At 42.3% G+C, this 15428-nt stretch overlaps 1 protein-coding gene across 1 annotated transcript in view; it reads left to right on the forward strand.

Annotated features, from left to right (window-relative positions):
* ZNF516 (zinc finger protein 516) overlaps nt 1-14481 on the forward strand; it is a gene marked incomplete at its 3' end in the record, with an annotated part of 56350 nt that extends 41869 nt beyond the window's left edge. The window contains exons 2-5 of the mRNA XM_080639432.1: nt 666-2144; nt 6929-7033; nt 7931-7998; nt 14422-14481. Coding sequence (XP_080495558.1) covers nt 666-2144; nt 6929-7033; nt 7931-7998; nt 14422-14481 — 1712 coding nt within the window. The remainder of the gene's footprint in view (nt 1-665; nt 2145-6928; nt 7034-7930; nt 7999-14421) is intronic.
* Between the last annotated feature and the right edge of the window lie 947 nt (nt 14482-15428).

Consider the following 15428-nt stretch of genomic DNA (forward strand, 5'->3'; position numbering starts at 1 on the left):
CGAGCAAGTGATCATAACATTTTCCTAAAGTTTGACTCAAACATAAACATATGTTAGAGAAAAAAAAGTATCTGCTTGAAACTAATAAACAGAAAATTCAGAATTTACATCCTCCATAACTCATCTTTTATACCTGGCCACTACAAAGGTCCCTATTCAGTGAGCAGTTTATTCTGTATGCTGTACCTGCTTATACGCTTGAGTTCTGTGTGGGGCCAATTTTTATTGCTAAGTTATAAAGCCTTTGAAAATAGGGGGTTGTAATGGAAGTGCTGCCAGACCTTTAACTAGCTCAGTCTTATCTGGCTCCATTATGTTAAAGCATTAAATGGATGCGTATTTGTTTATTTTTCTCACAGTCCCAGAATTCTAACATTGGGTATGTTATTGAATTGTTCTTTCTTCAAAAAGTCATGAATGTGAAGCATTAGAGAGTTTATCCAGACCTCACAGTCATCTTTAAAAGTAAATTGAATCGTTGTGCCTTATTTCAAGATTTTCTTGCTTATGCAGTACTTTTAGTCTGTAGCATGTCATTATGATACTAATAGCAAAGTTTGCTTTTTCTCCTGCTATCATCTTATTCTAATCTTGAATTCTGCTCTGTCTTCTGGGCTCCTTTCTGCATAAAATGACAGCAATGTTTTTTTGTTTCTCCCATTCAGATGAAAAGCCATACCCCTGCAAGTTTTCTGAAGAGGAAACCCCGATGGTAACATCTCAGTTGGATGAACTCCCGAAGCTGGGAAGCCGCAACACCAGAGAAAACGAGTCCAAGGAATCCAAACCAGAGATTCCCTCCCTGGTGTCAGCACTGGAAAGTGTCATCAGGGAGCCCTTATCAAAATACCAAGATATAACAAGTTCTGCAGACATGAAAATGCCAGCATTTCACTACAACCAGGGGCTTCCTTGTTCCAGTCGCATTGCTGGCTTTACTTCGGGTGTGGGACAGACATCTTCACACTTGGCCATGGACTTGAAAGCATCACTTGAAGTGCAGACTAGTTGTGCTAGAGAAACTTTGCTGGACTTGCACAAGGAGCATCCTCTGATAGAAAGAGGTGCTGAAGCTCAAGAGGTAGCTCCACTCGATTTGAGTGAAAAATCAACAAGGGATAATTCATGCAATAAAAATCTGAATACATCCTTGCAGGCTGCTTTAATCGTCTACCCGTGTCCTTTCTGCAGTCACAAGACCTACTACCCTGAAGTCCTGTGGATGCACAAAAGAATTTTGCACAAAATCAGCTGTAATTTGATGGTCCCCCCTTGGGTTCAACAGAATGGATTCAAGAGTATTAAAAACAACCTGGTCTTTCTGGCTAGGAGTGGGCGTACTGGCCCCCCTCCTGTTCTGGGTGGTAAGGAATGCCAGCCTTTGCCCATAGCTAGATTTACGCGCACTCAAGTGCCAAGTGCATCGCCAGGGTGCAAAAGCAGCTCTCTTTCTGTTGGGATGACTGGGAAGTCTGGGAATACGCATCAGTCAAAGGATGGTCATGCCTTCAGCCACTTTGGTCCACGCTTATCAGGTCTGGATGGGTACAGACAGCCCAAGTTAAACCATTCCCAGGAGCAATACAGCATAACAGCACAACAAAAAAGTAAATATGAAGCAAATTCCAAACTCATGCAAATGGGAGCCTGTAGCAGAAGTGTAACACCTACTCCAACGGTCATATCCAGGCCTAGCACACAGCCCACCAACAGTAAGCAAGCTGAAAAGTATGTGGTTCCCCAAGGAAGTAGTAGTTTTGCCCCTCCAGGTAAGCACTGTGCATCTGACTCCATGAAGGCCAAATTCAGCCCACCACCACAGTATCATCCTCTGTGTAAAAGTGAGCAGTATGCTAAACATGAAGAGCCACTGGTGCCTCAGAGGGAGTCTCACATGAAGGCTGGGAATGAGATGAGGACATTGGCAAACTGCACAGCTGTAGCACGAGCGAGTCCGCTGCTGCAGCCCCAGCCTAGTGCTGCAGGAGTTCCTCCGGCTTTACACTCCAGCAAACAGGATTTGGGATCAGATGGGCACGAGAAACGTTTGGACATTTTAAATATCTTTAAAACATACATTCCAAAGGACCTTGCTTCGTTGTACCAAACCTGTGGTGCCAACAGCCCTGTCCTGGATCATGCAGGTAAGATACTTTTCACAAGCTCTTCCATAGCTGAGGATGCAGCTTGCTTGTTCCTGCTTTGTTAAGAGCCATGGTACGCTGTTTCACAGTTTCTTCTTTCTGTCCCTTTAACGGTTGGATTACAAGTTCATTGGTTTTATCATTTCTGGATAGGCTTGAATGGGTTTGTTTACTGATCTCTAATATTGCAGCATCCCCCCTTGTGCACAGTGTGACATTTCTGTCACAGGTTAAATGTATCTGGTTCCACCTGGAGTATTACTGTTCCTTTGTCCCCTCACATCAAGCAGGCTAAAGTTACACAGATGCTGTCACATGAAGATCCCCCTGATATGCTGGTGCTGGCACACATCATCATCTTTTCGCTTCGGGCAAAATAAACATCCTCTGGGGCTTATCTTTAATGTTATTTTGGAGGTTTTGTTCAGTTTGTCTGCAAACAAGTCTTCCAACAGAGATAATCACTTGTCAGTGTCCTTTGTCTTTCTTGACGAAAGTCTTAAGATCTTCCTTGCCCATATGAAAGACTGCAGCCCTTTTTCTCAAATGATTCTTTTGATCTGTTTGTATGTTTCAAATTAAGAAGAAGTAGGACCAAACACACAGAAGCAGGAAAGACAGTTGTGCCAGTTTAAAAGTTCAGGGACTACAAAAGTACCAGAGCTCTCATTCTGTTTCTTGCAGTTAACTGCCATGTAAAAAGAAGACTGGGGGGGGGGGTTGGAAACTATGTGTTTGCATTTGAAACCATACTTTTCTGATGATCTGCCAGAATTAGTTTGTTAAAGTGGAACCTGAAAATCATGCTGATTTATTGCTCTTAAATGGGTGTATGTAGGGGGAGCCGGGAGAATGGGACCTATCCCATTCTTTTACACGCTTCTCTTTCTGGAAGTTGTTCAAATACTGAACTCCACATGGAAAGAGCACATGTTCCAGATCAGTGTTCTAGTGTCCTCACCTGACATAATGCTCTCTGTTTTGTTGAAAGCATGTGTGAAATGGAGCTTGTGACCCCATTTTGCAAGTGGGACAAAATCCAGGACGCTTGGAAGCTGGTAGCATGAGGACAGGTATGGTTTACTGCCCAGAAGGTGTGTGCAAGTTGTCCACTCTGGCAGCTGTGAGGCAAGGAAGGGGCCATCGTGTTTGGTCAGGTCTTGGTGGAAGGCCTTTTGGAGAAGACAGGAAGGCAAAATCTACCTGAAATAGTCCGTGAGGTGCATCTTTCAGCCACTCCATTGTGTTACTTACTGAGTAGATCATTCTACAGGTGGTTAGAGGCTGCATGATGATTATAACTGACATCAGGCTCCTGGTTTTTAAGGAAGCAGAGATGGAGATGCTCAGTTTCTTAAACTGCAGCGTCAGTGTTCCTCATTTTGTTTAGCTGACTTTGCTTTTGGCATCCCAGTGCCTAGGAATGTTGCCTCAAGTTTCCACTTCCTGCTCTAAAAACCACTGGTTAGTTGTTCCACTTCGAGTCCCTTCACCTGGCACCTCCTTTATGTTCTTTAATACTATGGTTTGTCAGTCTGCTCAAAGAAATCTAGCTGTTCCAGTGTGCTCCAAACTGTATTAAGAAGGATGGAGAGAAACAGTAAAAGCCAGGAACTAGAAGGTGGCTTAGTGAATGCAGGCACCATAAAAACCATGAGGACTGTTTGGGCAGGGTTTCCAAGGAGGTCTCTGTTTACCTGCTTTCTAAAAGAGTTTTTTTTTATTGCCAGAATGTTTTTGCTGGGCAGTGATTTCCAGAGACACTTTAACTGGAAGTTATTTAGTGCCCATCTCTGCTTTGAAATCTCTTCTTTCATTCCATGTGTTTTACAGCAGTCAAATTTTCGGAATTTGAAACCTCTTTTTTTTTTTATGTATCTTGTCTTCATTTTATATACAACTTCCAGGTTGTTGATGGTTCTCCAAACCAGTTGACATGATGGCTATTTTTCATAGCACTAAAATAAAAAGCTGCTGCAGGCAAAAGGACTGAGATCCTACCAACTGCAAATAGAGGAGGATAAATGTACTTTGTCTGAGACGTCGCAGTTTAGGGCTGTGTGTTCTCTGAGTCAGTATGCATCATACAATCTAGTCTTAATATGGCAATGTGCATATGGCAATCATGACATAAAGGACAAACAGAAATCCCACTTAGGTATGCTATTTGTTGTGGGTTTTTTCCCCAATTGAAGGTTCCCAATGGACTTTACTCAAGTGTTTGTTATACGACCTCATCTTGGATCACACTAGAATATTTTAGTGTCTAGTAGAACAGTGTTAAACTTCCCTTAGAGTGACTGGATTTATTTCTGGGATCCTTTGTTTTACATTTGTGTTTATTCCAGTGTGTCCTTGGAAAAGAGAGTTGTATGTACTGTTATGATAACGGCCGCAAACACAAAGATTGCTGCACTTAGGCTAGGTTTGTTTCACACTGCCCAGTCTTCCCGAAAGCTTGTAGAGAGAATCTTATTGTTGTATTTCATAGTGGTTGTTTGTTTTATTTGTGATATATACATGAATCACCATATTAGGAAAGGATGGGTTATGGCAGCAGATGTGCTCTTTCCCTGGGGCTCCTTTGAGACCAGCTTTGAGCATCAGTTTTGCAGGAGCTCCCATTCATACAGTCACATTCATTTACCTTAATTTGCTAAGACCTATAGTCATCCACCCTCTTTTGTTCACATACAGGATAACCTGACTGATGACTCATGGGAGTATTGCCTTCTGGCAGTGATGCCCTTTGCTCAAAGCTCTGAACTCTCAATAGCCTGATGGTGCTCCTTAGGAAATGCAACAATGGCAAATGCACCTGGAAGCAACCCATTTTTTCCACCTAAATAGCTCCCATAAAGTGAGTGCTAGGGAGGGGTTAGATGAAAGTCTTAACCACCTTCAGAGTTTGTACAAGGTAGGCTGGCTCACAATAGCATCCTCAACCTTCCTTCGTGTGGGATTCAAGTGGAAGCAGTGCTTCCACTGAAAGCTGTTGGGTTGGGGCCGTGATGACTTCTGAGACAAGTGTATTCACCTTCTACAGAGGGAGATCTGGGGTACAGAGAGATTAAATGTCTTTCCAGAGGTGGCAGAAAAATCATCTGCGGAACCGAGGTCTCCCAGGCTTCACTGGGGCTGCTCTGCTGATAGCTGAGTTAGCTGAGCCCTGCTCTGCATGTCCGGCAAAGGCCACTTCTGGTCCTTCAACATGCTTCACTCAGTTTTTTGCTTTCAAGCTTGCAGCTGTAGTTTTGACCAGTGAGGACAAAATGCTTGTAACAGACCAGAAAATCTGCTTTAATCTTGACTGCCTTACAAGGCAAATCTGTATCATTATAGTATGGTGAAGCTCTCTTGAAATTGGTGTGATTTGGGGGGTTTTTGAGGGGTTGTGTGCATGTCTGTGTGTGTATACGTGATCTGGATTTGCTCCTAAATCATCTTCTTACATTTGACTGCCAGGAGCTTAATTGTCAGGAGTGAGTGTGTTTCAGCTGTATTATACAGACTGTGCTGCCATCTGCAGGAGGTGCTGTTAGAAAAAAATTATATGTGTGAGTGGATTGTTTTTTTTTCGCAGCCAGACATTTCTTTGCAATATATGCTGTTGTGAAAACCGTCGGAGGACCCTTGGTGCCATACCAGCAAAGTATATGGCAGCTTATCTTTTTCTATTCACCTTCAGGCACAGCATCTGTATTTTGAATGAATCCTCTGGCATCCTGCAGTTGATTTTTCAGTCGGGGGTGGGAGGGGTGGAGGTGGGTTTGTTGTAACTGTTTTGTTCACAATTTTGTTATTTTTAAATACTGTAACAGGGTGGGGGAAAGAAAATCTGAAACTTCACTTCCACTGACAACCCCAAGAATTTCTTTAAAAGCCAAAGTATTCCAGTGGCAAATGGAAACATCAACTCTTTCCTTCTGAGGAGGGCGTTTTACCAAAATAGAAAAGACGAGGTTCAGACATTCCTTTTTTTTTTTTTTTTTAATAATAAAAATGCCCAATAAAAGTCAAATGTGTCTTTTTTGATCAGCAGCAAAAAGACAAAGACCAGCCCTTTAAGTCAGATGCTGTAAACTGACCTTTGGAGAAAAAGGAGAGGTTTGAGCGGTTTTCCACAAATGCTAATGGCCTAGAAAACATGTTTACCCAGGGCTGGGGGAAGGCTGCTGCGCTGCTACCAGCTCAAAATGTCTGGAATGACACTTTCATTCACAGATGTCTTTCGTCTGTGCCTCAGAGGTCTGGGGTCAAAGCAGCACCGGCAGGCAGGTAGGCAGGGGCGAAAGGTTTGATCAGTCTGCGATGGCTCCGCTCACTCTGCATTTGTCTCTGAGGTATTGCAGCCCGGGGGGGACAGTCGGGCTCTGGTCCTACTCACTTCCTATTATCCATGTGACTTGTCTCCACCACGCTGGAGTCACTTTGATTTGCCTGATGTACTGCTTGACAAAGCTGGGTGATGGCTGAGAAGTGGATCCAGCTGCTCTGAAAAGCGCACACCTGACATGCCAGTCCTGGTGCGGGCACATCATGGGGAGCATTTTTTAATTCAATGTAATTTATGCATTCTTGCAGTCCTGTGTGTGCCTGGCCTGTCAGCCAGTGCCTAGATGAAGGCTGACAGTTGTCATCCAGGGCCTGAAGGTAGCCTCACATAATGACACATTAGACATACTAATGATGTTTTCTTCTGGCATAATGTTTTCTTCTCAACTTTCCTCTCTCCTCTCTCCCCTCCAACCCCTCCTCCCTCTCTCCCTCCCTCCTGACTACAGGGATGCTCAGGACACAAACACGCCAAGGAGACTGCGTCTGCAGAGAATGTGGAAAATGCTTTACCCAACCCAGTCACCTCAGGACTCATCAGAGGTCCCACGCAGGTACCTTTTCACACTCACTCTTGCTTCCTCCCTTGCCGGCTTTCAGATCTGGCTGACAGAATGCCAAGGTTACATTTCACATACCACGTTAACCTAAGTAATTCCGGTACCTAAATCTAATAGACAGCTTTTTTATTTTTATGACTATTGCCCTTGTTCTTTCGATATTGCTTACCTGATCCCTGCCCGAATTCCATAAAATCACAATTCATTTGAGATAAGTCTGTTTGCAAATGTTTTATTTTAATTAGAGAGTAGGGTACTCAGAAATGAATATGCTAATGAATTCTGTTGCCACCAGCACAAATTGAAATCAAAGTACCCTTTTCAGCACAACAGAAGGCTTTATTAAGCCTCATCATTGCTGTTGACAGGAACATTTTTGCGGGAAACGAGATTTTTCCACACACTGGTCAGCCCTAAGATGGGAAATCCCTACCAGCCATTTTTAACCTGGCACAGTCTGTGATTGAGGCTGCAGGAGGCTAAAACCACCAGTGTCAGGAGACCTCCGAGCACTGCATGAGACAGTGAGACTAGCAGGTTCCTACTGAAAAGTGTGAATGATGCATACATAAGCCAATCTGATGCGAAATGACAGAGGCCAAATGGTAAGTAATGCAAGAAGAGGGTCCCTTTACACGTACACTGATAATTAATGTTGTCAGTGATTGCTTTCTTCAGCGCTGAGGTCTGAATTAAAAAGGGCAGTGGCCCTAGGCTGCCATTAGCACACTCTCTTACAGTAAGTGTTACGGTAAATTGGTATTTTCCGGCCACAGGCTAGTAGCTGGTGTCTTTTTTTGAACGTGATTAATCTGTAATGGTCTCAAATAATGTACACACACTAACGAAGCTTGAATGTTCATCTGTTAACAAGCCCCCTTGTTCCCACAGTGGTATTTGAGTCTAATGGACTCCGAGGTACTGAAGTTCACACCACCTCCGCAGATGCCCCAAAACAAGTATGTTTTACAATTAATTGGATGTTTGGTTTTTAATGTGGTAGCTGGGAAAAAGTTGCACAGTGATACTCATCAGTAAAGAAAGCACTGACTGGTTTATAACATGTATAAATAATAACAGTGTCGCTTGATTTTTAGCTTTTATGTATTTAAGTGTCTTATCAAAGTCTGTTATATAGAGAGTCAGTTAATTGTAAAGCAGGTAGTTAGTGTTTAAATAGACATGTTGGTGGCTTAGTGGGGACTGGGTGGTACGTAACAGTGAGATTGTACTTAAAGAATTCCTAGATACAATTTGCTCTTAAAACTTAACACATTTTCTACTGCAGCAGTACCATTAAAGCTTAATCTGTATTTTTCTGGAGTATTTGTACCTTGATATCCAGTATTTGGCCTTTGAAAGGCTCTCATCCTTCAGTTTTTGTGGACTCTGTGGGGTGGTGTGCTTTCCTGTTTCGAGTGTAGAGTTTTCAGTCTTAACAAACACTTCTCAGCACTCTGAATTGTAGAAGACCAAGTTGTTGCATAGAACACCATTAAAATGAATTTGTTCTCTGTATATTACATCTTTGGAAACCAGCATTTCCAACTGGACATTCCCACTTCATCTTACAGATTGGCAGGTGGGTTTAAGGGCACACCTTCTCATGGGCAGTTCTCTTCCATTGTGGAAGTGCTTCCAGCATAACTCACTTTTCCTTTCATCCACGTTTTTAGTTTAATTTTGACTACAGCACTTTTTCTGTCCTGTTTCTTCCTAAATGAATGCAGATGGTTTTCAGCCATGCTTGGAGAATGCATCTTTATGCTAGTCCTGCCTTCATGAGGTTTAGGAGTTGGTTTCTGCTGGCTCAGTAAATATCCTCACTGTGCACCACCACATTGCAAGCTCTAGCACACTTCATGGGGCACCTTCTTCTGTTGCATTTGCATCTTTCTGGCCCCAAGGCCATATGAGGAACCCAGCTGCTGCCACAGGAGTACTTGAGTTGCCATCAGGCGATAGGAGTGGCCAACAGCTCCCCTCAGAAAGTTTTCAAGATGACATAGCACTTCAGTAGTTGTGGGTGGTGTTTACTTTGCTTTTGTGGAACAGTAGTAGCAAAGTTATGTTGTAGTTGGAGAACTAGATGAAAGTGATCTTATGATGCTTCTTTGATTAAATTGTGCAAGGGCATACCTCTCAATAGCAGTATGTGACGGAGTGGTACACTGCAACTCTAGAAACTAGCTCAGCTGATCTTTGGTTCTTGTTGGTTTAGTAATGTAGAATTAGGAAACCTAAGCATCTTTAAAATGCTCTTCCATCTTTTCATGCTCATGGTTTTACTTCATGTGTAGTTGTGGTTGGGTTCGGAAGGCATCTGGGTTTTTTTCCCTCTACAAGACAACGTAAGATCAAACTTAAAAAATTCTGAAATGACTGTATCTATCCACTGACAGCTCAGTCCACATCGAGTCCTGGACTCTTTCTGTAATTCAGGTTATACTACTGCACAATAAATTTACTCATAATCTTGTCTTTGTACGCTACTGCCATGTCAGAATTTATTGACTAACTTCTTCGACAGCAAATGTAGCTTGCTCTTACAGTCTCCGTCCATGTCAATCTGTCTTCAAAGTATTTGATTAAATTACAGTGTCTCTCAGTACAGCAGAATACTGAGTCGGGGTTAGCTTCATGAATCGCTTCGTCTCTTGCCAGTCAGTATTTCTTCTACAGAAGCTGCAATATGATAACTTCTCCAGGAGATAGTTCCCTTTCTTTTGTCTTGTGTGCTCCTCAGTATCAGCCTTTGTCTTGGTTTGTCAGCATCTGTGTCAGTTAGGATTATTCACTTGTCTGCTGTTTTGCTCATTCTCATCGCGAGCAGCTTTGCGCTTCCCCAGAAGACTCCACCTGCACAGTCCCTGCACGTTAGAGAGGGAATACACTCATTTCTACCTGCAGCTGTAGGAGCCTTTAGAAGCGCAGAAATTAGCTCGCAGAGAAAGATGCCTGCAGCACTCTGGTAACATTGTGATTTGCCACTTTAAACATTGTCACTCCGTGTCTTCACTTCTTTTCTTAATTGGGGACAGATCTGTTCTTGAGAGTTTACAGTGTAAAGTCAGTTCAAGTTATGGAAGTGCCATGCACATGCTTCAAGCAAGAAACAATAGTAACCACATGCAGTAGCTTGAGAATGAAAGGTTGTGTTTTTTTTTTTTGCTGCTAAGTGGAAATGATTCACTTTATGTAAAGCTTCCTCCTCACAGGTAAAAGATCTTCCCCTGAGTTGTCTGCTAAAGAGTAAAAATATTCACATAAGTACTTCACAGTTGCCCCATTTCCTTCTGTAGTCAACCAGAAGATCATCTCTGAAGGTTTCCTTTATGAAAGAATGTTAGTTAGGGCTTTTGAAATCCCCCCAGCATAATAGCTTACAACAGTGCTACATTATTTAGCAGTTTTCTCACAGAATAATTCTAATCCTGCACATTAAAAATAGGGTCTACAGCCAGGCTTTTTCAAACGTGAGCCAGCTAAATCTATATTTAGGTGTCTAAATAGGAAACCTACTTTAGGGTGGTGAACCACCAACAGAATATGCAGGTGTTCACACAGCCCATCTTAATAATATTAGCACTGAGTTGTGTTTCGGGCTTTGTTATCAGCACCAATGAAATATAAACAAAGTGTGGGAAATAAGATGTTCATTTCCTCCATAACATTATTTCCTACTTCTACCTGAGTGCTTTTTAAATAAAAAGACATTTTTACATGAAATTAATTTCCCGTGAACTCTGGAGTATTTCCTACTCTTCTTTGTCTATAGAATAAAAAGTGCTCATTACATACCCTGAGTCAATACAATCTGTGAAAAGTCATGTAGATTCTCTTGAAATGCTGCCATATTAAACATACTGAATATTCTGAATATTTTTATAAATGCTAAATATCCCAATATATCCATGATTAAACTTGCTTATCCACAATGAATATGTATCTTAATTTGGAATACACCGAGCGGCATCCAAAGACCTGATTTAGTAGGCATGAATTCGAGGAGTGCACTCCCAATTGCATATACATGGCAAGACAAAAGCTGGCTCCTTTTCAGAACAGTCCCTGTAACTGCCTGTATCTCGAAGCTGCTGCAGCTCTCAAAGCAAAGCTCTCCGAAAACATGGGGTCATTTCAGAGACATTGCCTTGTACTGCAGCATTGCAGCTGGAAGCCCAGTTCCCAAGTGACTCTCCAGCCTGCTTCTACAAAATGGTGACAGCAGTCGTAGCAATCTTTAAAAATTCCTTGCATTTAACTCATGTGTTTTTAAAAATATGCAAGAGCTTGGCCTGCTTTAGGAATTTAGTTTATCCTCTGTCAGTGCTGTGTCAAACAATATGCTCTGAAAATTTTAAAGGACAAGTAATTGGGTGTTCAAAAGGCATGTTTTATTGGTTAGCGACAAGGAAGAGTTCTGTCTAATTGGCAGCTGCATGAAGGGTATTTGCAATGCTGGAACTGGAGACATGAGGTTCCCTGCCTTTTGTGCAATTGAAACAAGCAAAAACCCCAAAACGCCCTCTCTGCAAACATACCCTTTTACTCACAGAAAATCAATTTAAAGCTATAGGCCAGGAAAACTGAACTGTTGGTATCATGGATATCTCTGGCTGAACTTTTCTTCCTGCCAGAAGGCAGTAATGATTGTTTTCTGTGAAACAGCTTTGGACACCACAGTTCTTGAGCCTCATTCACTGAAGAGAGAGCTGTGCAGTACATCCTGAGTGACAGGAGTAAACCACCTTCATTAAGGAGTTCATAAGCCTTAATTTTTTCAACTGCAAGTATTTTGAAATAGTATTTGAAGTGTTCAGTACTTGAAATAGCATAGAGTTTGGAGGATAGGCAGATTGGAAAGAACCATCAAGAAAACACTATGTGTATATGTATATTATATATGTACACCACATATATATTGTAAAGAAGCTTGGGAGAAAGGCTGGGGGCATCTGTTACCTCTACTGTTTTTACAGTCCAGCATCACTGCAGCCCTCCTTGTCCTAAAGCAACTTTGGAGAGAAGGGAAGAGGAAAAAAAAAAGTAAATAAAATCCCCAAACAAATCGAAAAGTTATTTAAACTACTGGTGTCTGAGTTTGGTTGGGTTGTTTCTTTTTTGCATTTGAAATTCTAGCACTGTCTGTTAGAAGCCCGATTTATGACATTTGTTTGTGTGAAATGCCTTGCCCCGGTTCCTTCTAGAGTTTCTTCTGAAGATCATGATTAATAGTTCAGTCCTCATTATTGCAAATGTTATTTTTAAATAGTTATTCTGAGAACAAGAATTCCATTAATCAAAATAATAGATAATGAACAAATAAATGGCAACCTAATTTGTCTCGTTCATACATATGGAGATTATAATGCAAACAATCAAGGAACCATGGAGGCTGCTGTACTGGCATTTCAGTAATATGCATGTGCTGTATGTCCATTAGTTTAGGAGCATTATAGACAGGATTAGCAGCTGTAGTTCTTGTCCCAACACTTTCCCCTTGCCAGCAAACTGGAGTGGCATCTGTGCTCCAAAGCCATCACTCCAATTTATTTCAATGTCATGCAGTAATCTATCTCTAATATATTGACATGTGCACAGACTGCGTTTTTTTCCTGTTAACTGCTGAAGAGCCCTAGAAGTAGGTGTGAAAGCAGCTGAGCTGTTGGTATGGAAGCTATAGGTTTCACTTCAAGAACTGCTGCTTTTCTCCTTTAAAATGCTTAAAGTGAAGAAAGCCTTCTTTTTAGAATGGCAATCATTTCACTTCAGAAAGAATTCAATCCAGCTATGTCTCAGCTGGTTCAAAACCTGATTGCCTGCTGGGGCTGCTGCAAGTAGAAGGGTGTGTGCCACCGGGTATGTTTTGGCATTCATGAAGCTCAGGTGCTGTTTCCTTGTGAAACTGGGAGTGCAGCCATACATAAGAGGGGTCTTGCCACCCTCGGCCCCTCTGTGCCTCACTGCCAGGTGGGAAGAGGATGGATTAGCCCTTTCATGGTCCCCGGTGCTGTGTGGTCCAGACCTGCAGGATATGCCTCTGTCATCCAGCACCCCACAGGCTATCTATCCCCAGAAAGTGCCACTAGTTACACCCCTTTTTACAGTTCTTGCTCAGGGAAACTGGGACAAAGTGCCTGCCATCCCCTCCCCTCATCCTTCCCTGCTCGCCCGGCTCTGCAAAACCCTGCTGCGCTCCCCCATGTACATAGAGCTGGTTCGGTAAGAGACGTTTTAATGATGAATGCCTCCTCCTGGAATTGTGGCTCTGTCTCTCAGGCATGATGCAGCCGTGCAAAAATGTAAAGCATCTCTCTTAGTTTACTGCAGGAAATTCAGCATCCAACTAAGGAAGTTTTATCACATCTCTCATTCAGTTACTGTTTCCTACATTTCAAATATACTGCAGTCTGTACAGCAGCTTTTTTTTTCTTTAATTTTGTTGCAAATCTTTCCGACTTAAACCAAACTTTGACTGGTAAATGTCATGAATCTCGGGCCAGGTTTAATTAGGAATTTTCTAAATCTATTAACAAAAGAGATGCACTTAATACATTATGTCAACCAGAGCTGGGCTTTCTTTAGCTATTTCAAGGGCTGCCATAGGCACAGCTTGAAACTTCCTTGGATTTTACATGGGTGCCGTATTTTATGTTGCATTAATTTAAAATGGTCTGTTTCACTTCATCAAGACTTTAGCTTAAGGATAATGCATTTATGTAAGATTAATCTTGCCATGTTGTTTCAGGATCAGGATTGTAAACTGCATTGTTCTGACAGTGATGTTCTAAATGTCATTTTAAAGCTTTTCTCGGGAGCTGCAGGCTCCCACTTATTCATGATGTTATCTTTAATTTCACTTGATTTTTAGAATATCCCTGCTTTTTTTTTCCAACGTGGTAATTATTCATGAAAATCGAAAAAAAAAAAAAAAAAAGGAAGATGACAAGGGGGAGAAGAGGAAGCTGCCTTAGCATATGACAGACCTGCAGAAGAATTCAGTTTTTCTTCTTTTAGCTGTGACCTTAAACTTCAGCCTTTTTAAAACTCTGATCTAGTTATGAATCCCTTTTGGGTAGCACAAAGTTCTGCTTTTTGGAGGCCTCTTCTTCCCCTCCTTGTCGGCAACCTTTTCTGAACTGCTCCATCAGACATTGCTGCTTTCTCTCCCTAGTCCGTCAGGGCCTGTTTATAGGCCTGACACGACTATAGATGACTGGAGATGCTTAAAAAAGCCCCATAAACCTCCTGATGCACTGAGCCAAAAGAAACGTATGTGTTGCTAATACAGGGTAACAAATGCCAGCGGGACTTGCTGGAGGGTTGCGCCTGGGAGCAGAGGCGAGAATGAGCTTTTCCCTGTGTCATCCTTTTTGCAGGGGAGAGACCACGGCAGTGCGGAGGTCACCCACACGCTGCGTCTCCGGAAGGGAACCTAGAGCCCCAGCTGAGGAGCCCCCACCGTGACGGGCAGCTGCCCGTTGTCTGCAGAGCAGCCTCCCTCCTTTCCTCCCTCCCTGCCAGCCATTGCCTCGCCCAGAGCCACTGAGCGAGACTGAGACCGGAGCTCTGCGAGGAGGGGGTGCCTCTGCGCTGTTAATCATCTTAAAATAAATGAAGATGCTACACAAGATATATATAAATTGACGTACTAATCAGTCCCATGGTTCCTTATTTCCTTTGTAATAAACAGTGGAGTTGGCAAGCACTGTGGCAGCACAAGGCATCTGTATTAATCAAGAGAAGTTTGAGACACTGGAAAAATTAAACTTTATGTGATTTGGACAGCATGAAGAAGTTAAGCACTGTAACAAAAACCTCCCTGATGCTCACAATGACTATTTGATACATTTGAAAAACAGCAGTGGATTCGAGGGCTGGAGAAGTATTAATTAATGAAACTGCCACTGCCTGTCATGCTGAAAAGCAAATTAAGGGAAAAAAAAAAGAATCAACAACAGAGAGAGGAAGAATGGGGGGTGCGGGGAAAAGGTGGCATTTGGTGCTGAGAAAGCAATGCTTGATGAAGGATTAAAGGGACTAAAGAGAAAGACCGTCATTCTGCAATGGTTTGTTTCATTACAGTTTGGGGACCACTTGCATTTCTAGTGCTCTTGCTCTTGACTGCGCACCATTAATAGTATGTGAATATGGAAATTGAAACACTTCCAGAGAAAAGCTTCTATTCTTGCTTAGGAAAAGAAAAGCTAGTTGAACACTAAGAGAAAAAAAACAGGCTTCTATGTTTTACTCTCAGGACCTTTTTTTTTTTTTGTAACAGGGCTACTTTCTCCAACCTGATCCCAACAAAGGAAGTCTTCACTTTTTTAGTAGAAACAAGAGAAATAATACATTAAAACACTCAGCTGTCTAACGCCGCTGATCT

The sequence above is a fragment of the Psittacula echo genome (genome assembly GCF_963264785.1).
Source record: "Psittacula echo genome assembly, chromosome: 2".
NCBI lineage: Eukaryota > Metazoa > Chordata > Aves > Psittaciformes > Psittacidae > Psittacula > Psittacula echo.